General features: G+C 35.5%; 1 protein-coding gene and 1 non-coding gene across 2 annotated transcripts in view; both read left to right on the forward strand.

The window, feature by feature from the left end:
- Nucleotides 1-25,853, forward strand: part of IFT81 (intraflagellar transport 81) — an 85,979-nt gene that overhangs the window by 2,582 nt on the left and 57,544 nt on the right. The window contains exons 2-10 of the mRNA XM_022597811.2: nt 1,210-1,374; nt 1,900-2,003; nt 2,546-2,726; nt 6,375-6,464; nt 8,730-8,795; nt 9,108-9,218; nt 11,195-11,279; nt 16,790-16,953; nt 18,263-18,358. Coding sequence (XP_022453519.1) covers nt 1,231-1,374; nt 1,900-2,003; nt 2,546-2,726; nt 6,375-6,464; nt 8,730-8,795; nt 9,108-9,218; nt 11,195-11,279; nt 16,790-16,953; nt 18,263-18,358 — 1,041 coding nt within the window. The 5' untranslated portion in view covers nt 1,210-1,230. The remainder of the gene's footprint in view (nt 1-1,209; nt 1,375-1,899; nt 2,004-2,545; nt 2,727-6,374; nt 6,465-8,729; nt 8,796-9,107; nt 9,219-11,194; nt 11,280-16,789; nt 16,954-18,262; nt 18,359-25,853) is intronic.
- Nucleotides 3,001-3,108, forward strand: LOC115804118 (U6 spliceosomal RNA). The gene has a single exon (XR_004024970.1). It is a non-coding gene; the product is annotated as a U6 spliceosomal RNA (small nuclear RNA).

Here is a 25,853-nt window from a genome sequence, read left to right on the forward strand (position 1 = left end):
GCCTGTGAACAAATTCAGTCTAGTGGAAGAAGTCACTGTTTTAGATGCAGTGGATATTCAGAGATAGAATTAGGGACAGATATGTCCTCATGGAATTTACAGTTTAGTAGAGAAGAGAAACTGTCGGTAAGTAACTAGTACAAAACAGAAAAGTAACTCCAGGAGAGCAGTGCAGATAAAGTGGTCAGCTTGGAGGGCAAATGCTGCTATTCTGATGCAGAACTGGGGGATAGCTTGAGAAAGGTCTCCTAGAGGAACTTGGATTTGGAGGACAGGGCTTGAAACATGGTTAGGATTTGCACCTCTGGAGACGGGGGAAAGGGAGAACAGTCCTAGGCAGAAAAAACAGCATTAACTGAAGGCAGAGACGGAAAAGCTATTTAGGGAGCAGTGCTTATTTCAGTCAGCTGAAGTTTGAAAGGGTGTAAGGTAACAATTGGAAATAATATTGAGAAACTGTAAATTGAGCTAGTTCTTAAAGGGTCTCAAAATCCAAGAAGTTTGGACTTTATTTTGTAGGCAATGAGATGCCTACAAAATGATTTGGAATGGGAGAGGCAGAGACTGGAACTATTGAAGGCAAAGGAAATGAAGGCCTTAATTACTCAAGGGTGGCAGAGTTGATGCATCAATGTGTGAAGAGTACCTGGTGGAGGAAACAAAATAAAACCAAAGAGCGCACCCTCAAGGCTGAAGCTTGCAGCCTCTACCCAGCTTCAGGTGGTTGTGGCCATGTACCTAGTGGGTCCAAAGTTGCCAGATCTGATTTTCCAGAGAAATTGGTAATTTGGATTAATGTGGGCTGCTAATTAAAAAAATATATATATTAGAAGCATGTTTACAGGCTAACAAGTTTTTACCTCTAGGTAGAAATTGTGAAGCTGAGTGGGAGAAATGTTAATGTCGGTGGATTTTGTATTCATTTGTCCACATTAATTCAATGTTAATTCAGATGATTGCTATCAGATGCATATACCAAAACACGTCACTAAATATTAACAGTATGTACTGTAGCATTCCTAATAAAGTCTGCATACTCTTTGTCTTTCAACAAAATAACCCCTTCACAGCATTTTATATGCCATGTAGAATACTTCCCATGCCTACTTCCTATGAACTTAATACTGACTTTCTGTTGACTGTATTTTGTTAATACAGAACTTTTGTTACCAATATTGAGGAATTTTTTTCTGTATTTTTACTCTTTAGTATAAATTATAAGACCTAATTATGAGTGATCAAATCAAATTCATCGTGGACAATCTCAATAAGGAGCCTTTTAGGAAGAACTATAACTTAATCACATTTGATTCCCTGGAGCCAATGCAACTATTACAAGTTCTCAGTGATGTTCTGGCTGAGATTGACCCAAAGGTAAGAGTTTTCTTTTTCTCTGTGATGAAAAGTGTGGCAAGAAGGCCAGTTTCTGCCACTAAATATCTGTGCGTCTAGGGCAAATTATTTAACCTCTCTGGGCCTAATTTTCCATGCCCGTAAAGCTATAGATAGTAGATGATCTTTAAGGTTTCTTAATAGCTCAAAAACTAAATTATCTACTTGTACCTTATTTAGAAATTATTTGTCTACTTCCAAACATAAATAGATTTGGTCCTGGAATGAAGATGCTTTTACGAAAGGTTTTATTGTGTTGCAAGTTGGCTCATGTCTCTCATACACTGGTCTTTTCCACTGAGACTTTTTTAAGCTTGACCTCCTTAATATGAATCCTGATTGTACTTGTATGTACCCTCACTTGGAATCTGGGGGCCTCCATACTTAATCTGTTTTTGAAGAGACCATTGTGACTGTTATGCTCTAGCAGAACAATTTTGTCAGTGAGTTTAAATATTGTACTTTGTTAGATATACAATAATAACATTTTTTCAATTTCTTTGTTAGCAAGTTGTTGATATCAGAGAGGAGATGCCAGAGCAGACAGCCAAAAGGATGTTGAGCCTTCTTGGTATCCTTAAATACAAACCTCCAGGAAATGCCACGGACATGTAAGAATCTGATCAAGTGTTGCTTTCTTAGAGCTGTGCTTTAATATCCAAACCTTCACAGTCAGTCTTTCTGGCAATACCTGTCTTCCCTAAGTCAGTGGCCTCAGAAAATCACTGAATTTCAAAATAATCTTGAATTCTTAATGTTATTTTGTCATGCAGGAGTCTTAAGTGAGTCAGTTCTTTCTCTTAATCAGAAAAGTCAGGCAAATCCATGATTCCATTTTATCATTTATCTGCCATCCTAGACAAAAACAATGACTTAAACCTGTCCAGTCAATGAAGTGAAGTATTTAGGCTGACTGTACCGGTTAATGGTTCCAAAACAACCTCCCTGTATATTCCAGTGATATATTAAAGGCCTAATTTTATGATTATTGTTAATGTGCAGACTGACTTTAGATTAGCCTTGGTTTTATCTTTTTAAAATAATCATAGAAAGCAATCAGGAAATTGTAAATTGGATTTTGAGCAAATGTTACCTCTTTTCAAGGTTTACTTACAAGCCTCTGTGTGTGTGTGTGTTTATTTTCTTTTTATAGGAGTAACTTTCGTCAGGGTCTGGTGATTGGAAGTAAACCTGTGATTTACCCAGTGCTCCACTGGCTTCTTCAGAGGACTAATGAACTGAAGAAAAGAGCATATTTAGCTCGTTTTTTAATAAAACTTGAGGTACCAAGTGAGTTTCTTCAGGATGAAACCGTAGCTGATACCAATAAACAGGTATAACATATATAAATGGTATTTTTAAGCTATCCGTAGTGGATTTCAAGGTGCACACATTCAAATATATATTGATCTCACTTTAGTTTATTTGCTGTCTCCGTATTTCCAGTGGCATCAAAAGATAAAATAGTTATCAGCTAATGTTCAGCTGTAATCACTTATGAAAATATTGACTTTTGCACACAAATACCTTTTTGGTGATAGAGTATGTGGATAGAAAAAAAACCCCTGAAATTTGGATCTTAGAATAATTTATTACTTAAGAATTGTGGTGCTCGCTCCGGCAGCACATATACTAAAAATTGGAACGACTCAGAGAAGGTTAGCATGGCCCCTGCGCAAGGATGACACGCAAATTCATGAAGTGTTCCATATTTTTTACTCAGCCATAAAAAGAAACGAAATTGAGTTATTCGTAGTGAGGTGGATGGACCTAGAGTCTGTCATACAGAGTGAAGTAAGTCAGAAAGAGAAAAACAAATACCGTATGCTAACATATATATATGGAATCTAAAAAAAAAAAAAAAGTGTTCTGAAGAACCTAGGGGCAGGACAGGAATAAAGATGCAGACGTAGAGAATGGACTTGAGGACACGGGGAGGGGGAAGGGTAAGCTGGGACGAAGTGAGAGAGTGGCATGGACATATATACACTACCAAATGTAAAATCAATAGCTAGTGGGAAGCAGCTGCATAGCATAGGGAGATCAGCTCGGTGCTTTGTGACCACCTAGAGGGGTGGGATAGGAAAGGTGGGAGGGAGACGCAAAAGGGAGGAGATATGGGGATATATGTATATGTATAGCTGATTCACTTTGTTATAAAGCAGAAACTAACACACCATTGTAAAGCAATTATACTCCAATAAAGATGTTTAAAAATAAATAAATAAATGTGGGTTGAATAAAAAAAAAAAAAAAGAATTGTGGGTAGTTAGGATCCTGGGCTTGGGACTGCAGAATACTTTGTTGATCAGTTCTGTGACTGTATAATTTGTCATCCAAATCAGAGAGGAAAGGGGTTATCATAATTACACTGGAGCAAAAGATATAAATTGACAGTATGCCAGGCGAATTGGTACATGTGAGCACCTTCAAAGATTGTGTGTAGACAAAGAAGCCAAGCTTATGATCTCAAAGGATGTTCCAGTCAGGCAGAAGGTAGAGAAAGGACCAGGAATTTGTAATTTCAGTGTACTTTCCTCTCCAGAGTTTTGGGGTGATACTGGGTTCTGGCCTTAAGGTCTTAAAGCTCTTGACTACTCAGGATTCTGGCTGGTCTGGCTCCTGGTCCTGGGATTTCAAAGCACATTGCTGATCAAAGACTATGGAAAGAAAGAATTTAGGCTTAAGATTTCAAAGAACTTTGATTTAAAAGAAAAAAATTTGCCTCTGTTTAGTGTTTGTGCTTTTGTTCTATAGTAGGTATGTAGACCGTTTTGTGCCAGTTTGTTGTGAGTAGTCTCTCAATCTGTCTCTCCCAATAGATTATGAGATCTATGAAAACAGATATCATGTCTTATCCATCTTTGTTTTCCTCCAGAGTTTGTAGGGTTGCTTCTATATGGTATGTGCTCAAAATTTGTATTAATCGAAACAATCAACTAAATGTTTTTTCATCCATATATTTTGGATGAAATATATTTCATCCATAGCAGTCACTCAAAATAGAGTCAGTATTGATCTCTTAAGACATTTCTAGGGTTGAAAGGTTTATGCAAATAATTATGTCAAATGTTACAGTAGATGCCTTGAGAAGAGTATAGCAGAATGAGACCACTGCAGCCCCTACCTTTGAATGCTTTACATAATGTAAGAAATAGAGAGGTGTAAATATGAAATATTTTATTTTATTATTTTATATTTTTAATTTTATTTTATTTATTGTAAATGTGAAATATTTTATCCTCCCTACCCTCCCACATCAATAAATTTTTTTTTTTTTTTTTTTTTTTTTTTTGTGGTACGTGGGCCTCTCACTGCTGTGGCCTCTCCCATTGCGGAGCACAGGCTCCGGTCGCGCAGGCTCAGCAGCCATGGCTCACGGGCCCAGCCACTCCGTGGCATGTGGGATCTTCCCGGACCGGGGCACGAACCCGCGTCCCCTGCATCGGCAGGCGGACTCGCAACCACTGCGCCACCAGGGAAGCCCGCACATCAATAAATTTGATAGAAACCAATTCCTCTGGAGTAAGGTTATTTTATTTTATTTTTAAAATAAATTTATTTATTTATTTGCCTGTGTTGGGTCTTCGTTGCTGTGCGCAGGCTTTCTCTAGTTGGGGCGAGTGGGGGCAACTCTTCGTTGCGGGGCTCAGGCTTCTCGTTGCGGTGGCTTCTCTTGTTGCGGAGCGCGGGCTCTAGGCACGTGGGCTTCAGTAGTTGTGGCACGCGGGCTCTAGAGCGCCGGCTCGGTAGTTGTGGCGCACGGGCTTAGTTGCTCCGCGGCATGTGGGATCTTCCCGGACCAGGGCTCAAACCCGTGTGCCCTGCACTGGCAGGCGGATTCTTAAACACTGCACCACCAGGGACGTCCCTGGAGGGAGGTTATTAATAGGCTTTTACTAAACATGCCCAGCTAATTATTAATGGAAGGATTAATAATAAGACATGTTTGTCCTCGAAGCATGTTTGAAGTATATGTATAAAATGACTTACACATTTAGCCATTTAGCAGAGAGCCTAATAAAAAATGAACATTGTGGGCTCCCCTGGTGGCGCAGTGGTTGAGAGTCCGCCTGCCAATGCAGGGGACACGGGTTCGTGCCCCGGTCCGGGAAGATCCCACATGCCGTGGAGCGGCTGGGCCCGTGAGCCATGGCCGCTGAGCCTGCGCGTCCGGAGCCTGTGCTCTGCAACGGGAGAGGCCACAACAGTGAGAGGCCCACGTACCGCAAAAAAAAAAAAAAAATGAACCTTGTCTTTCTGAATGAAGAGTTTTAGAATGATTTACAGACTTGCAGAATATGATCAGTCAAGAAAAAATATTATTAATTTTCTGTCATTATCCACAAAAAGACCTATTTTTTAAAAATTTTGGATAAGAGTTCTGATTTTTTTCATTCATTTAACTACTTTTTATTGCACACCTGTATTGGTTATGCACTATGCTAGGCCGTAGGAATGTAGAAGTCTCCACAAGTAATATGATTCTTATCCTCCTGACTCTCACTGTCTAAATGAGGGAGACAGACAAGTAACTAGCAATTATAATTTTATATGATATTTACTCTGATATCATGGTGCTCTGATATGGAATAGGTACAGGGCTAGAGAAGGCTTCTTTGAGGATAGTGGTGTCTGTGCTGAGACCTGAAGGATTAATAGGAGCTATCCTGGCAAATGGTGAGGGAGTCATAGAGTATTCTCAGAGGGAATAGGGTGTGTAAAGTGAAGGTGGAATATTCCAGGGATTGAAAGAAGATCAACAAAGCTAGTGAACAGAGTGTTAGTTAGGGAAGTAACCAGAGAAGTCTTTAGAGGCCAGATTATATACACCAGCTTTTTTTGTGTCCTGTATAAATGTTTAAGGATATATTTAAATGCTGTTCTGTACCGATTAAGTAATCACTTTAATAGATAACCTGATTAAGAAAAGCCTACTGGATCTAGTCACTGGTTTATAATTTTTTAACTTGTTCTTTTAGTATGAAGATTTGATGGAAGCCTTTAAAACTTTGCATAAAGAATGTGAGCAGCTCAAGACATTTGGATTTTCTACAGCAGAAATAAGAAGGGTAAAGGAAAAAAACATAATAACCATTTCTGGGGGAACTTGAATTAAATTCAGTATGAGTCTTAAGATTATGTGGAAACTAGTGATAGCAAGTGGCAAATTTTCTTTTGTAGGACCTTTGCTGATTCTTTACTGAAGAAATTAATGAGGCCAGGGTAAATTCATAATTAGTTCTTATGTACTATATAGACCATTACCATGGATTAAAAGCAATTAAAATTTGGGTCTTTATCTAATATATATATATGATATAGAAAAAAATATATATGTGTGTGTGTATTTGGGATCATGCTATACATAATTATTTGTTTTTTTAATCATTACATGGGAATATATTCCCATTGTTATCTTTCTACAGTATGATTTTTCATGACTAAATTTATATTAATTAATTATTAATATTAATTTAATATTCTGTGGTATGGATAGTCTAACAATTTTTGGTGTTTTGTTTTCATTTTTTGCTGTCATAGATAATGCTGTGATTATCTTCTACATAAATTTATTTGGGGATACCTGCGATTGTTTCCTTAGAGTAAATTCCTAGAAGTAGAATTGCTTATTAAAGCATATGAGAATTTTTAGGACTTTTGATGTATGTTACTTAGTGTTCTCCAAAAAATGTCTTTATATTCTTGCTAGGTGTGTAAGTTCTTTCTCTAAACAATTGCTAATTCTCACTTTCATGGATTTTGTATTTTTAGAAATCACATCTTTATCTTCTCATTCAAACAGGAAACATTAGAAGTTGCTTCCTCAGGGAGGCCTTCCCTGATTCCCTAGATAGATTAGTTCCCCCCAGTTCTTTCTGTTTCATAACACTCATTACACTTATGATTATTTTAGTGCCTGTCTTACCAACTGTATTTAAACCCAGTGAGGGCAGGGACCACGTCTACATATCTTGTTCACCACAGTATCCCCAGTGCCTATCACAGTGCCCTGCATGTGGGAGGTTCTCAATAAGAGTTTGAGAATGTATGTATGAATGTATAAGAAATGAAAGATGAACTCACATCTAATGGAAAAGAAAGACCCATAAGTAGATAGTTATCACAAAGTATGGAATAAGAGTGATGTCTATCTATGGTTCCTCCATTATGTCATGTGAGTAAACTAAAATGATAAAATAACTTAGCGTCTGTGATTTTAATTTTATTAATTATTACCAAAGTATTTTTCAACATATTCTTTGTAAAGTATGATTAAGCAAAAAATAGAAAATAATTCACTCAAAATGCCATGCTCTAGTGATAACTGCTACTGATATTTTAGTGAATATATTTAATACATTTTTCTTGGTATTGTATTATATATAAATGTTATAATCTGCTTCTTTCAAGTAATGTCATATCATGACTTTTTCTCATGTCATTCAACAGTCTTCATGATTTTTAGTGATTTTCATTGTGTTGTGCCATAATTTACTTAATAATACTCAGACATTTGGGTCATTTCCAAATTTTAGATATAATTGACATCTATGAGGATCTTTATAGATTCCCAGAGGGGAAATTACTGAGCCAGAATGCATACACATTTATTTTCAGACTTTTGATATTGTTCTTCAATATAATGCCACCAGTAGTAACAGTGCCTGTTTCCCCAAATCCTGTCAGTACTGACTACCGTATATATTTTTCCTTTTATTATTACTGTGAGAGTTAGCCTATTAGTTTTTTGGGTTAGGAAGGATTTTTTGTTTGTTTGTTTTCACTAGAAACTATTGTGGAGCTGGTTAAAAGACATTTTTGAAATCTTTATTTTTAGAAAGGGAATTGGTTAATTGACAAAACCAGATACAAATTTATGTCTTGAAAACACCATAGCCTTAAAAATAATATTGGTGGAAAATTGACAGAATATATAGTTTGGTATTTAACAGAGCAGACGGGATGTCAGCAGCTGTTGTTCATGTTTTTAGACCTGTACACTTTCCATTATAGAAGATCTTTGAAAAATCATGTGCCCATATTTGGAATCAGAACACAAATGTCTGGTTGGCAGCTTTACCTTACTGCTTTGTAACCTGTTTCAGTTGCTTTTCTAGATGAACACCAAGCTACCAAATAAATTACCCTGCATAAAGAACCCTGGGGTGAGGGGTGGGAATAGAAATGCCCTTCATCCAAAAGAGGATCTTTGTTCCTTAATGCTCTGGTTATAAATGATGGAAATGGTAGATGCATAATCATGTAAAGACCTTATCTGAATTCTACAGACAAAGAATACTTTTTCTTATAACGTCTTCTTGACTACTTTTTAGGATATCAGTGCAATGGAGGAAGAAAAGGATCAGCTCATTAAGAGAGTTGAACGTTTGAAGAAAAGGGTAAGGCAAGAATTAGCACTGTAAGACTTTGGCCCCAATTCCCAAGGACTTGCAAAGATTTAGGAATGCAAATAAAGATTAGCAAGGCATGAGTGTACATCGGAGGCTGGAGTCAAATACATTGATGGAAAGGGAATCTCCCTAGGCAGCAGCCCGAAACTTGTTAAGGACCTGGAGTCTGAAACTTTAGTGTCATCTCTAGGGAATACTGTTTACCAAAAGGAAATGATAAGTGGATGTCTGAGTCACATGACATGCTAATGTCTTTCTTAAACCTGATAGTAATATATACTATTTATTCCCTCACTGTAGGTGGAGACAGTTCAGAATCATCAACGGATGCTTAAAATAGCAAGGCAACTTCGAGTTGAGAAAGAGAGAGAAGAATTTCTTGCACAACAGAAACAGGAACAAAAGAATCAGGTACCCACATAAAAGTTTATATTCTCATTGTGAAAGAAATAGTTCCTGCTGATCATTCAAATGTAAAGAAGATTTTTTAGAATTGTAGTTCACGATTCCCTTTGTTAACATGATGAAATACTCTTTTTAAGAGTATTGTGTGGTGAGCTTCCCTGGTGGCGCAGTGGTTAAGAATCTGCCTGCCAATGCAGGGGACATGGGTTCGAGCCCTGGTCTGGGAAGATCCCACATGCCGTGGAGCAACTAAGCCCGTGAGCCACAACTACTGAGCCTGCACATCTGGAGCCTATACTCCGCAACGGGAGAGGCCGCAAGAGTGAGAGGCCCGCGCACCGCGATGAAGAGTGGCCCCTGCTCGCCGCAACTGGAGAAAGCTGTTGCACAGAAACGACCCAACACAGCCAAAAATAAAATATAAAGTAAATAAATTTATAAAAACAAACAAACAAACAACAACAACAACAAAAAGAGTATTGTGTGGCACCAACAGCAAAAACAATACCATCTTTTGGGTTCTATTCTCTGTAGGTATCTATACACTATCTTTTGGCCCATGCTTAACTCATGTTGTTCCAGCATTACAGAATATCCATTGTAATGTTAAGCAGTAAGAATAACTGCTAATAAAACTTCTAGAATCTCTAAAGGGTGTCCTGAGATTGTGGGGCTATGAAAAAACATCCATTTTATTCCACTGATCACTGTATTCTTTACACTTTACTCCATGGGCAAATAAGCAGATCTTGAAAAGGCTCAAAATTACCCACACTCCACGTTTTTAGACTTTGCCTTAAAGAAAAAATAATTTGGCCAGAATTTCTTTTTTTTTTTTAATTTATTTATTTAATTTATTTATTTTTGGCTGCATTTGGTCTTCACTGCTGCGCGCAGGTTTTCTTTAGTTGCAGCGAGCAGGGGCTACTCTTTGCTGTGGTGCGCGGGCTTCTCATTGCAGAGGCTTCTCTTGTTGTGGAGCATGGGCTCTAGGCACACGGGCTTCAGTAGTTGCGGCGCATGGGCTCAGTGGTTGTGGCTCATGGGCTCTAGAGCACAGGCTCAGTAGTTGTGGTGCATGGGCTTAGTTGCTCCACGGCATGTGGGATCTTCCCGGACCAGGGCTCGAACCTGTGTCCCCTGCACTGGCAAGCGGATTCTTAACCACTGCGCCACCAGGGAATTCCCGGCCAGAAAGTATTTCTTCTATTTTATTAAAAATCTATATTAGGGCTTCCCTGGTGGTGCAGTGGTTGAGAGTCCGCCTGCCGATGCAGGGGACATGGGTTCGTGCCCCGGTCCGGGAAGATTCCACATGCCGCGGAGCGACTGGGCCTGTGAGCCATGGCCGCTGAGCCTGCGCGTCAGGAGCCTGTGCTCCGCGACGGGAGAGGCCACAACAGTGAGAGGCCTGTGTACCGCAAAAAAAAAAAAAAAAAAAAAAAAAAATCTATCTTAAAACTGAGTAGACTTGTACATGAAAAATATATTTCAAATCAGCTTCATTTCCTACTAAGTGAGCAGTTTAGATGTTTGGCTCTTTTGGAACTTGGCTTGGCATCATAATAGTTACCCTGCAGCAGTAAGCTGCATTGCCCACGCCCTGAATGGTTAGTTAGCATCAGTTTCTGATTCCTGAGCCATCATTTCTGAGAATGCTAGCATTCCTTAGAATAAAGAAAGCCATGTTTTAACAAGAAAAGCCTGGTGCATATACGTTTCTAACCAGCATTTTTCCTTGATCACCTAATTCAACAAATAACTAAAGAAAAAGTTTCTGAAAGCTTTTCTTTTAAGTTTTACATGAGAGGGTATTGAGTGAACCAATTACATTTTGGGTTTAGCTTAGTAATTTTTTAGTTCTTATCATTTGTTCCCTTTACAGCATAATAATTATGTGGAACTTGTATTTTTCATTGCATGTCTATGAATGGTAGGTTTCATTAGACTAAGGAAGTAATAGATCTAATTGTATTTTAAAGCTATTTCATGCAGTGCAGAGACTGCAAAGAATACAAAACCAGTTGAAAAGTATGCGCCATGCAGCAGCAGATGCGAAGCCTGAAAGTAAGTGGAAATTATATGATATAGATGATCATATAATATAAGTCATCATATTAGTGAGAATATTAATTTAAATCAGTAGTCTTCCTTACTAATGGGAACTAATTATCATCAAGTGATAGCTCAACATTTTAGGGCATCATTTCCTAGCTAGTAAGTGACAGCCCTGATGAAGACATCCTTAAGTGTTCACCTGTGGTTTTTAAATTCCCTTTCAGTGTTTCGTCAGAGGGTGAACTAATGAAAACCACCATGGAGAGAGGCTCTCTGGTGTGTGAATGTATAAAATACTTAGAATGGATTTTATGAGAATGATGGATGGAAAAAATGTGAATATTGTTTTAGTGCCAGGGCTATAAAGAAAAAGAGTAAAATGCTGGATCCTTAAAACTGAGTGTTGTTTCATATTTTGGGTTGTGCTAATGACATGGGTATCCCTGGCTCTGCTGGCACATTAGCTTTACATAGAGGATACATTGTTCTGATATCCCAGATTATACCACCAAACCTATCCTAGGCATTTTTTAAGTGTGCTCATCAGAAGGGAGACCATGTAAATTGGAAGAGCAGTAAAAAGTTCTCATTGGTATTGGAGAAATATTTCAGTATAAATATCCAGCTATGGGAAGGTTAATTTATCTTTTTCTAGTATTCTGTGAAATATTATACTCTAAGATATAATATACAGAATGACTGTAATAAAAAAGACAGTCAATAACAGGTGTTGACAAGGATGTAGAGAAATTGGAACCTGCATACTTTGCTAGTGGGAATGTAAAATGATGCATCCACTTTGGAAAACAGTTTGGCAGTTCCTCAAAGTGTTAAACCTAGAATTACCATATGATCCGGCAATTTTATTCTACCCAAGAGAGTTTAAAACATATGTCCACCCAAAAACTTGTACATAAATGTTCATAGCAGCATTGTTCATAATAGCCAAAAAGTAAAAACAACCCCAGTATCCCTAAACTGATGAATGAATAAACAAACTGTAGCATATCCATACAGTGGAATGTTATTCAACAATAAAAGGAATGAAGTGTTGATACATGCTACAATATGCATGAACCCCAAAAACATCTTAAGTGAAAGAAACTAGTCACAAAAACATATTATATGACCCCATTTGTATGAAATTTCCAGAATAAGCAAATCCATAGAGATGGAAGTCAAACTAGTGATTGCCTAGGGTTGGGGAACTGTAGGGGAGGACAGCTGTGTTGGTAGGTGGATGATGGGGGTAGGAGGTGACTGCTAGTGGGTATAGAGGCTTCTTTTGAAGCTGATTAAAATGGTCTAAAATTGATTGTGGTAATCGTTACACAATTCTGTGAATTTACTAAAAGCCATTGAATTGTACACTTTAAACAGATGAATTTTATGGCTGTGTGGTAAATGATATCTCAATAAAGCTGTTGAAAGAGATAATACAGTATTTCCTTGATTCTAGACACATGTTCTTTACCATTTTAATTGGTTTTGCAATTGAGATACATCTTATACTTTATGTATGCATTTCACATGGTATTTGTAATTTAGTTGATGGCACCTTAAAATCAAGGAAATACGGCATATTTAATTGATATTTAAGAAACCAGTATAGTACTCCCTATAAAATGTATGGTTCATACGTATTAATTAGTGGCTTTCCATAGAATCTCTGACTCCTCTCAGTCATAAATTCAGATTCAAGCAGTACCTGGAAGTTGCCATGCATTTAGTTGTTGGTGTCATTTGATTCCTTATTCACTAGGTTTTCACCTTTTAGGAGAATGTTTAGGACAAAAGAAAGTAATTTTTTAGTGCTTTTTTTCCTCCTTAGTATTATATATAGTATATCTTTTTAGTATACGTTCTTCGGGTTTGATGTAGGTTCCTTCACATCTTTACTGTAAAAAATTAAGATAAATCTTCAAAAGAAATTCCTTAAATTATAGCCATTTAAAAATTAATATCAATAAGCAATTTGTTTTCATATGTCTATCCTTGCTAAGAAATTTCTAGAACTTAACATTAATAGTGAATTTTTGAAAATGAAGGTAATGTATATAAGAATTGAAAGATTTGGTATGCAGAAAAATTGATTGATCAGTACAGTTTAATACAACTTAAAATGTTAGCCTGAAAAAAAAAAAAAAAAAAAAAAAAAAAAAATGTTAGCCTGAACATGTGTTTCTGCTTATCCTCAGTTTTATTTGGTTAAATATTTCTTGCTATTGTGTTTTAATTCTGGTAACTAAACAGAATATCCAAAGATATTTATAGTATTAGTAATATTTCATTTTTTGTTTGAATTGATAGACTTTGTTTTGCTTTGGCTTTCTAGCCTAAATAGAATTGTTTGGGCCAGGAAATACATAATTATTTAGTAATAAAATGGACAAATAAAGTTGTTCTGTTTTGGGCATCTCTCGAAATGTTGGTTTAAAATATTAATATAAGCAATATGTTAGTAGATGATGCTAAACAGTAAAGTCAATTGTGTTGTTACGCAGTAATAGAAGTAATTGGCTCAAAACCAATAGTCCATTAATTCAGTGTTTACTGGACATCTGCTACTTGTCAGATACTGTGCTAAGTGCTAGGAATAGAAAGAAAAGCTATTTCTATTAAAGTGCTCACAGTCTAATGGAGAAATGACAAGCAGTGGACAATTACAATGCAGTGTGACAAATACACCGATGGAGCTCAGCACAGGCTCCCATGAGAACAAAGAGGCGAAGAGCACTAAACGCTAACACAGAGTCAAATGGTTTCCTGGAGGTGTGGCAATTGAGTTAAATTAAAGCTGGAGAGGTAGAGGAGTGGAAGACATTCCATGCCAAGGCAGAGTGACCTAAAAGAACATAAATGTAGTAAGCTAAGCAAATGATGGAGGAAGAAGTAGAGATAAAAGGGCAGGCTTCTTCTGACTGCTTGTCTTTGAAAAGAAAGCAAGGGAGAGAGTGTGCAAATGATTGAGAAATATAGTACTGTGCATAGATTGAGGCAGGGTAGTGGTCTAGTGGTGTTCACATTGCTGGAGAGTCAGTCAGACAAAGGAAGATTGGAAGATTCAGGAGGAAAAGGTGAGAATTGGTAACAACCTTTCCTGTGTGCTCCCATTGTGTCCCTGTATTGCGCTGAATGTTCTACAGCAGTTACCATAATATGTTAATTGTTGGCATATCTGACTCTGACACAGCTAAACAGGCTAGTCACCAAGTCATAATTGTTCTTTCTATTTTCAGGCCTTAGCACACAGATTACACACAGCCAGCATTCAGTAAACAATCTGTTAAATAGTTGGGTGGTGGGAGTAGAGACCTTAACCCTGCATAGGAAGAAAATGATCTTTTCCACGGGTAGGAGGGAAATTAAGTAAGAAAAAAAAATGGCTGAAAATATAAAAATAAGGTATTATGTGTGCAATATATGTTTTTTGTGGATGGACAGGGAGTGGGGAGCAGGAAGTTAAGGAGTTCCTGATTTGTTGACATCTTTCTGGGAAGCAGAGTCTTAAGGATTATATTCAGCAGCCTAGGAAAAGAGTAAATTAAACAGATGTTCAGTTGCTTCAGGTATTTAGTTTAATAAGGTCCATCGAAATTTTTTAGTAACAACAAATGGCTTACAAAAAATTTCTGTTTGCTTAAATAACATAAAAGTATTTTTAGTATAACAGTATAATTTGTATTTTTTCAGAGTAACAGCTGTATTATAAAATACTCACTTGTTAATTCATCTTTATACTCTACATATTCCTGAGATTTGTTATGTAAAAGAAGCTACTCATTCAGTTGTAATAGGATCAGTGAGACGTTTTCAGAGGGTTTTTAATCAAAATGTTTGCAGAGATCTTAAGTGACCTTATATTTAATTTCACCAGGATTTTCAAAGATAATTTTTAAAAAGCTGCATAGAAACGTGTCCACTTTTCATAAGTTAAAATTTTTAAGAGAAGAATTTAAAATGTGATGGAAACTCTGTTTTTGTTTTTTAATAGCTTTACTGAGGTAAAATGGACATACAGTAAACAGCACATGTTTAGAGTATACACTTGATAAGTTTTGACATACATATACACTAGTGAAACTGTCAACCTTAATCAAAATAACAAATATATCCATCACCCCTAAACATTTCCTTGTGCCCCTTTGTAATATCTCACTCCTGTCCCTCTCTGCCTCTCTAACCCACCCCAGGCAACCATTGATCTGCTTTCTGTTACTATAGATTGGTTTGTATTTTCTAGAATTAGAAACTTTTTTTAAATAAGGAAAGTAATATTAAAGAATTTTAAATCTTTAAAAACATTTTAGATTTTGATTTCTTGCATCTCTGATTACATGCACTATGTTTAAGAACTTGAAGGTGGAAAAACTAGTCATCTAATAGCCAAAGAAGCCAGGTGGTAGAGTTAATCGGAAACCATATAGGAATGTCTGCCTAATTATAGTGTGATTCAGTAAACACTTTCTTTTCCCTTCCTTTCCCCAGTCCCTAAAAAAAGAGGTGGAAAATTGTAGGGATGAATGGAAAACTCGTGAATTTACCATTAATAAATTTTTACACATTAATATACGGTTAGCACAGCAGAACTAAAAATAATTTTAAGGCTTTGGCTGAGATTTATTATGCAATCTACGTACATAGATTACTTAAACCGGAAATCCAGTGTTTTAAAAAGTCAAGCCAGAATTTGTAAATGTGTAATGGAAAGATCTGAAATAAACTTTTTAAAGCTCTCAAGGCTGGGAATTTATAACAAAACCATTATTCACTGAAAATCTGTATATGTGTATGTTTGTTCACTCTGCCAGAATAAGAAAATGTATTTTAAGTTGCCACTTAACTGTAAACTAATACTGCCAGAATAAGAAAATGTAATTTAAGTTGCCACTTAACTGTAAACTAATACTTTACAAAATCAAAACTACCAAACATGGAAAACTGAAAATGTTTATAAATGTAGATAATTTCTCTTTTTCAGATTTTAACTTGTACCTTTAGTAATATCTTCATTGGTTTAAAGCTAAAAATGATAATGTATTACCATTTATGAAGTATTAGAATAGAAATATAAATTGCATCATAAGTACTGCAAAAGAAGAAGAATAAATGACCACTTATAGAAGAAATAACGTGGATTAGATTTCATTTGTGTTGTGATGTGGTTCATGGATTCCTTAAATACTTAGACGACAAAATATGACCCAACAAAATGTTTGGCACCGTAAAGGTTATTTTTGCATATTGTGGACTGTAAAAGAATTAGGTGGTAATTTGGAAAGATCATAATATTACTTTTTCTATAATTTAAATATTCTTCTATGTAAATTGTCCTTCATTATCACTGTAATTAACAGCAAAAAATTTTGGTGGCCAATCTTTTATTGTTCTATACTAGGTATTATACAGAATGCTTTCAATGGATGTGCCGTACTATCCAGGTCTTATGTTTTAAAATGTACAAAGCATCACTTTACCTACTCTCTTGGGCTGAATATTCATTTATTTTATTTTTATAGGTTTAATGAAGAGGCTAGAGGAGGAGATAAAGTTTAATTCATATATGGTAACTGAAAAATTTCCTAAAGAATTAGAGAACAAGAAAAAAGAATTGCATTTTTTACAGAAAGTGGTTTCAGAGCCTGCTATGGGTCATTCTGATCTTCTCGAACTTGAATCTAAAGTAAGTAACAATCATCTTCTTTTTATAAGCTTCCAATTTTATCTCATCCCCACTCCTGTGAAAATTATGTGAACTGCTTTCTATAGTGTCCTACTCTTGACTCTTAAGTTAACCTGTGCTAAGAGCTGACAGCTCTTATGAGGAGTTGTTCTTTATGAGAAATTATAGCACATAACGCTGTCACTTAACCCACATGGTGTTATAAAAACCTAGTCAACTGATTAGGAAAGTGGGTAACTTGGATATATAAATTAATGTATATGATTGACTCATAAGTTTATATATTCAGAATATAATAATTTAGTTGACAATTTTTAAAATATCATAAATGTGATTACTTTTTATTTCCAAGAATAATATTATAGCAATTTTGTATTTAAAGCTAATGTTTTTTATTAGCTTTTTATGCCTGCTTTGGAATTACTAAACTTGCTTGTAATGCTCATTGAAACCTGGTATCATAACATTTTTCTTCCCTAAAAACACTAATCAAATGTATATTTTTTAAAATAATAATTAAATATCATGAAAGTTGATTGAAAGATTTTGACTTTAATGTGCTTAATAGCCACTACAATTAAATACATAATTCTAATGATTTTATTCTTTTAATTTATGTATAGAAATTAGTTGTCCAAGTCAGATTTGGCTCAGTTCAATGTTATAAGATTAACAGGAAAATTCTAGTTTTTCAAAGGATAGTTATACTGAAAGCCATGTAATTTAAAAAAATTTATTATAGGACTATATGCTTCTATTGGCTTTATTCAGTTTTACTACATTTGAGAAAAGTTTGGATTAATCAGTAGGATAAATGACAGCTATTATAGAATCATAGGTCATTCATTAGAACAGGAAGGGTTTTTAGATGTCATTCATGTCAACTCTCAGCTGGGTTCGTGAATTCCTTGTACTAAATCCCTGGGGAATGTTAGTCCAGATTTGCTTTATCACTTACAGTTACTTGAAAGTCACAGCCTAGGTGAAGGGATAACTTCAGATTTTTAGAAATCATCTTTTTGATAGTAATATATAAATATTTCATGTAGAATACTTTAGGATAATTTAGATATAGATGGTTAAATCCATGTAAGTAATCAAATTGTGTAAATATATATCATGAACTGTGAAATGCAAGTTGTCTCTAAAAGTAATCGTAACAGCCCACTCATAATGTTAATGGAGCTGATCCTCCCATCAAATTACTGATAATAACAACTGTAAATTCAAAGTTTTGTTTGGCCAGATGTCCCTTAGTTTGGGTAATCATAGGCAGAGTTTTAACCTTTTTATTTTCATACTGTTTTAGATAAATGAAATAAACACACAGATCAGTCAGCTGATTGAAAAGAAAATGATGAGAAATGAGCCAATTGAAGGCAAACTGTCACTATATAGGCAACAGGTAAGACCACTCCTTTTGGCTCACATATTTAGGTCTGTAATCTTGTTGGTGAACATTTTCATTAATACCATGGTCTGTGTTATCGATAGTCTTAAAGTGAGAAGGAAGCAAAGAATAAATGTTCTCCTGTCATTGCTAATCTCCAGATTATAAGAAAGAATTTGTGGAAAAGCCACAAAAGACACATGTTCAGGTTTGAAATTCAATATATCTGATAATGCTTAGTTTCCTTAGTGTCTGCCAACTGTGGTGATAGAGCTCTTTGTGGTTATATCTGTGAGTGTGAAATTTGATTTTTTATATGAATGCTTACTTTAAGTGATATAAATAAGACTATTTATAATCTTTAATGAACTAAAGGCAATATACTTTTTCAGGTTTAAAGTTAGTTTGAAAAAATACAGAATAAATTGAATTTTAGTGCTAAGGCATTTATCATTTTATCCAGAAGTCATGAGGGTATATATGTTGTTATGTATTTCTAGACAGAAGGCTCAAATGACAGCCATGGATTACCTGACAAGAACCTTGGCAAGAAGAGTTTAGTGTGAAGAGCATTCTGTAACCTCAGAAAATACTGAGCCACATAACAAAGCATTATTCAAGGATGCTAGAATTTTTTAAAAAACCTTTTTATAATGGAAAAATTTAACCATATACAAAGGTAGAGAAAATAGTTCAGTAAACCCTCGTGTGTCCCTCAGCTATAGCAATCATGGCCATTCTTATTTCATCTATACCCCCCACTCCAGCTGGATTATTTGAAGCAAATCTTAGACTTCATATAATTTCATCTACAAATATCTCAGAACGTATCTTTAAAAAATACTTTAAAAAAACTTAACATACCACATTTGAAAACTTTTATTACTTCCTTAATATTGGCAAATATCCAATCAATGTTCAGATTTCCTTGATTGTCTCTTTGTTTCTTTTTTTCCTTTCCTGTTTTTTTTTTTTCCCCCAGTGGCTTTGTTTTAATTAGGATCCATACAGGATTTATACACTGCATTTGGTTGATATATTTGTCTCTTTTAATCTATAGGCTCTCTTCCCTACTTATTTAATCTCTTTTAATCTATAGGCTCTCTTCCCTACTTATTTATCCATTCATTTAATAATTTTCTTGCAGTTTTTTTAATTGAAACTTGTTTATTTATCCTATAGCATTTCCCATAGTTGGTGTTTTACTGATTGCAGCCTGATGGTGTCCTTTTAAAATGTTCCTCTGTTTCCTGTATTTCCTATATCTTAGATCTAGAAGCTTGAACAGGTTCTGTTTTGATTTTTTTTTTTTTTTTTTGGTCAAGAATATTCTCTAAGTGGTATTTTATACTTTCATTTGGAGGGACTAATGTCTGGTTGTCTCTTTTTTTGTGCCACTGATTATCAGTGCCTGCCCATTTATTTCATTAGGGATAATAAAATGTTGATACTATGATTCCTTCTTCATTTATTAGCAGGACTACTTCTTTTATTGAAATACAGTTGATTTACAGTGTTGTGTTAATTTCTGTTGTATAGCAAAGTGAATCAGTTATACATATATACATTCTTTTTTTATATTCTTTTCCATTATGGCTTATCACAGAATATTGAGTATAGTTCCCTGTGCTGTACAGTAGGACCTTGTTTTTGTCTTTCTCTTTCTGACTTACTTTACTTAGTATGATAATCTCTAGGTCCATCCATGTAGCTGCAAATGGCATTATTTCATTCTTTTTTTATGGCTGAGTAGTATTCCACTGTATATATATACCACATCTTTATCCACTCATCTGTCAATGGACATTTAGGTTGTTTCCATGTCTTGGCTGTTGTGAATAGTGCTGCTATGAACATAGGGGTGCATGTGTCTTTTTGAGTTATGTTTTTGTCCATATATATGCCCGGGAGTAGTATTGCTGGATCATATGGCAACTCTATTTTCAGTTTTTTGAGGAACCTCCATACTGTTTTCCACAGTGGCTGCACTAATTTAGATTCCGACCAACCGTGTAGGAGGGTTCCCTTTTCTCCACACCCTCTCCAGCATTTGTTATTTGTAGACGTCTTAATGATGGCCATTCTGACTGGTGTGAGGTGGTACCTCATTGTAGTTTTGACTTGCATTTCTCTAATAATTAGCGATGTTGGAGCTGGACTACTTCTGAAAAGAGAAACCTCCTCTCATCAGCTATTTGGTTATCCTAGAGTATAGTTCATATAGGAAAGTCAGGGTACATGCTTGATTCTTATTTTTATTTTTCAGTTTTCAAAATGGATTGGCTATGTCTAACATTAAAAATGATTAATTAGGGTTAGTTTTTAATTTTTTTGGTTTCTTATCTATTTAATGTTATTATGAACCATAGATGTAATGAAATTTAGGTTGCAGACATTTCCCTTAATGATGCTCAAATTGTCCCATTTTTAGCTGGTAGGAGGCTTTTCCAGTTAACTTCTGAGTCCTTTTAAAATACTGTTTGTCTTTGATAACATCCTTGCTTTCTGGTATGATTAAGATAGTTTCTAGGCTCATCTTTTACATTTCCTACCCCAGTCTTGGAATTAGACTTTCTTCTATGAGCCTGATATGTTTTAGTAGGAAATGATATTTACAGACCACAATCTGGTATTAGTACTTCTCATTGCTACTGGGGTGGCCATTGTTTTTAGGTCTTTTTAGTGGACAGAGCTAGGAAGTATTTTTTCTGTTTCTCTCTCATAAAGTACACCATGAGTTCATACTGATCCTTTCAGTTCAGATTCAAGACTACTGGTTTTTTTTGTTTGTTTGTTTTTAGTTTATATAAAAATTTATTTGACCAAAATGTAGAAAGAATCTACATACCATAAACAAAGTAAAAAGGCAAATACCAAACTGGGGAAAATGTTACACTTATAAGCTAGATAAAGAGTAAATATTCCTGATATGTAAAGAGTTTCCAAAACTAGAAAAAAAAGGCCTACAACCCTATAGAAAAATAGGTATAGATAGGAAGGGACAAGTCACAGAAAAAGAATTAAAATGACTGTTACTCATGTGAAAAGATGCTCAACCTTGTTTATGGTAAGATAAAAATAATTAAAACTTGATTCTTATTTTTATTTTTCAGTTTTCAAAATGGATTGGTTACGTCTAACATTAAAAATGATTAATTAGGGTTAGTTTTAAAGTTTTTTGGTTTCTTATCTATTTAATGTTATTATGAACCAAGAATCTAAATGAAAAGTGTGGGTTTTATTCAGTTGCACAACTTGCTAGTGTATCTCCTGGATAGTGTAATGCTTAGTGAGGGGCAGAAAATTCAGATAAGCTAGAAGCACAGGGTGATTTTTAGTCAGAATTGTAAGCCTGAGTTGGCCCCCACACTGCTGGGGAATGTGGAATGTTTCAGCTCTGAAATATTAACTGAGAAAGCAGAAATATAACAAAGCCAAATTCTGCAGCCCTGTCTACAAAATACTCCATATCCAGTTTAATCAGGTGTTTCTTGGTCTTTTATTAACTTGGTCCTGAAGAATGAATTAAAATTCTAGATAAGTAAATCTCCAATTTGCCATTCCCTGGAATATAGAGGAGATGAAGTTAGGCGAATTACTTTTTTATCTCTACTTTGCTGTCAGAGAGGGCCATTCTGCCCAGTATTTGTTTACAGAAAAACAGTTCTTGCTCAATTATTGATGGCTAGCAGTCCTTTTGATATGGCTTCTCTGAATAGGAGGGAATTCTACAGTATTCATTCCTGCTCAGTAGATGGCCTCATATCAGAGCAGATAAGCACGGGTCATTATTGGAATAAGACATCAGCTCCTCAGAGAACAACTTTAGAATGAAAGAAACATATAGAAGGCGTATCAAGGACCTATCCAGAAAATACTGGGTAATTATTATGACTCTTTTCCAAGCACTCTCATGCTGACTGCTCAGAGGATGTTCCCTTGGCATGGTGGAGTGTGGAAAAGAGCCAGGATGATTAGGTTAATCTCTCTGTGGTTTATGACTTCCCACAGTAAGCCCCACCTCCCCCTTTTTTGCTCTGGATGGAAAAGACCCAACACCCATTTTAATATGATGGTCTCTGGCCTCCTGTAGTGTGACCAATGGTAGATATTCTTCAACCTTTTAAATTGACCCATGACTAGACATTGCAATCTGTGTTTTGAAAGTGTAGGGTTGTCTGTTCCACAAAGAAATGCCCTCAAGGACTACTGGGTTTTTACTTCACCTCATCAATCTCCCATTTTCCTCCTTATCCCAAATTGAAAATTCTGGTTCTCAGAAGCATCAACATAATTGCATTCATTATTTGCTTCATTCCATTGGCACCAACATAGTTCATCATTTGCTTAAATCCATGCATTACATGCAACAGTTTCAAAATAAAAGTACCAATACTACCATCAAAAATACGATTACTACTGAAAATTGTTTTTTAGTTTGTTTTGTCTTTAGGATATATCCCCCTAGGGTTATATAGTCAAATTACTGTTCTAAAGTTACTGGGAATAATTCTTCTGTATGGTTAGGCCACAAAGGAAACTGGATAAATATATATGGTCATTTTGATTTTTATGGATTACATTTTCGAGATTAATTTTATAATTATTTAAAATATTTACATGATTCCAAGTCAAACCTATAAAACAAGAAGTATTTGAAGTTTCTAGCCTCTGCCTCTGTGCTATCCATGCTATTCTTTCCTTCTCCCATAGGTATTTTTTAATTTTATAGTTTATTATTCCATTAAAAATAATATTACATATACATATATTCATATATTTCCATTGTCAGAGAAAGAAGAGCATATTATACACTTTTATTCTCCATGCTTTTTTTCTTAATATATGCTTGTGAATAGTAAAATAATTTTTATTCCTTTATAACTTTATTGAGATACAGTTTACATACTGTACAATTCACCCATTTAAAATTTACAATTCAATGGTTTTTAGCATCACAGAGTTGTGCAATCATTACACAATCAATTTTAGAACATTTTTATCACCCCAAAAATAACCCCCAAAGCCATCATTAGCAGTCACTTCTCATTTCCCCCAAATCCTACCAAAGACCAAACTATCTCTAAATTTGCCTGTCATGGACATTTCATATAAATGGAATCATACAATATGTGGTCCTTCGTGACTGGCTTCTTTTACTTAGTGTAAAGTTTTTAAAGTTCATCCATGATGTAGCATGTACCTGTACATGCTTTATTCCTTTTTGTTACTGAATAATATCCCATTGTATGGATATATCACGTTTTGTTTTTCTATTCACCAGTTGATGAGCATTTGGGTTGTCTCTACTTTTTTGGCTATTATGAATAATGCTGGTAGGAGCATTCTTGTACAAGTTTTTGTTTCAAAATAAGTTTTCGTTTCTCTTGAGTATACTCCTAGGAATGCAGTTGTTGGTTCCTATGATAATTCTGTGTTTTACATTTTAAGGAAATGCCAGACTGCTTTCCAAAACAGCTGTACCATTTTACATTCCCACCAACAGTGTATGAAGGTTCTGATTTCTCCACATTCTTAGCAACACTTGTTATTATCTTTTTTATTATAGCCGTCCTAGTGGATATGCTTATTCCTGTTCACAGACATACTGCACTGAGTGGGTATACCACAGTTTATTCAACCAATCCCCATTAATGGACATTTGAGTTGTTGCCATTTTTGTGCTATTACAAATCATACTTAAATAAATAGCTTTTTGTTTATGTCTTTGCAATTTTTTGCCAGCGTATCTTTGGGATATAGTCTCAGAAGTGAGATTGCTACATCAAATGATAAATGTAGATGTAAGTTTGCTAAGTATTGCCTAATTCCTCTTCATGGGGGTTTTAGCATTTTACATTCCTATCTGCAGTGTGTGAGAGCACCTGTTTCCTTACAGCCTCACCGATAGAGTATGTTGTCAAACTTTAAGATTTTTGCCATCCTTGTAGATGAGAAATGGTATCTTATGATAGTTTTAATTTTTTTTATCTTACCATAAACAAGGTTGAGCATCTTTTCACATGAGTAACAGTCATTTTAATTCTTTTTCTGTGACTTGTCCCTTCCTATCTATACCTATTTTTCTATAGGGTTGTAGGCCTTTTTTTTCTAGTTTTGGAAACTCTTTACACATCAGGAATATTTACTCTTTATCTAGCTTATAAGTGTAACATTTTCCCCAGTTTGGTATTTGCCTTTTTACTTTGTTTATGGTATTATTTTGCCATGGGAAAGTTCTTCATTTTTAGGAAATCAAATTTATTTTTTTATTTATTTTTTAATTATTTTTTTTTTTTGCGGTACGTGGGCCTCTCACTGCTGTGGCCTTTCCCGTTGCAGAGCACAGGCTCTGGATGCGCAGGCTCAGCGGCCATGGCTCACGGGCCCAGCCGCTCCGCGGCATGTGGGATCTCCCCGGACCGGGACACAAACCCATGTCCCCTGCATCGGCAGGCAGACTCTCAACCACTGCGCCACCAGGGAAGCCCAGGAAATCAAATTTATTAATTTTTTCACTTATCATTTCAGGTTTCAAGTCATATTTAGGAATGTTTTTCCCTCTTGAAAGTTATAGAGAAATTTACTCAAGTTTCCTTTTTGGAATTCTGTGATTTAATTTTTGTAATTAAATCTTTGATCTGTTTAGAATTTTTCTTTCGTGTATGGTATTTATTGTATATGGCTGTCCAATTATCCAGTTGTTCCAATACCAGTTGGTAAAAAGTCCATTTTTCCCCTATGGATTTGAGAGTCCTCCTTTGTTTTATTTAAATTTTTTAAATGCTATTGGATCTATTTCTAGATTTTCTGTTGTTCTGTTGATCTGTCTGCTTATGTACCCATATTAACTGTTTTAATTATAGAAACTTTATCATCAAGTTCTAATATCTAATAAAAGTAGCCATTTTCATCCCCAGTTGTTTTACTTTTTTAGGGTTTCCTTACAATTCTTTTTTTTTAAATAAATTTATTTATTTTTGGCTGCATTGGGTCTTCGTTGCTGCACACAGGCTTTCTCTGGTTGCAGTGAGTGGGGGCTACTCTTTGTTGTGGTGCGTGGGCTTCTCATTGTGGTGGCTTCTCTTGTTGCGGAGCACGGGCTCTAGGCGTATGGGCTTCAGTAGTTGTGGCATGTGGGCTCAGTAGTTGTGGCTTGCAGGCTCTAGAGCGCAGGCCCAGTAGTTGTGGTGCACAGGCTTAGTTGCTCCGCAGAATGTGGGATCTTCCCGGACCAGGGCTTGAACCTGTGTCCCCTGCGTTGGCAGGCGGATTCTTAACCACTGCGCCACCAGGGAAATCCCTTACAATTCTTATTTGTATGTTCTTCCAAATAACTTTTTTTACCAATTTGTCTATCTCTAGAAAAAAATCATACTTTTAAAATTATTAGGGTTGCTTTGTATTTATCAATTACCTTAGAACTTACATCTTTACAATGTTGAGTCTTCCTATCTAAGAACATGGTATGTCTCTCCATTTGTTCAAGTTTATTTTTGTATCTTTCAGG

The sequence above is a fragment of the Delphinapterus leucas genome, chromosome 14 (assembly GCF_059928025.1).
Source record: "Delphinapterus leucas isolate spDelLeu-1000000601 "Yukka" chromosome 14, BTC_Dleu_Yukka2, whole genome shotgun sequence".
Lineage (NCBI taxonomy): Eukaryota > Metazoa > Chordata > Mammalia > Artiodactyla > Monodontidae > Delphinapterus > Delphinapterus leucas.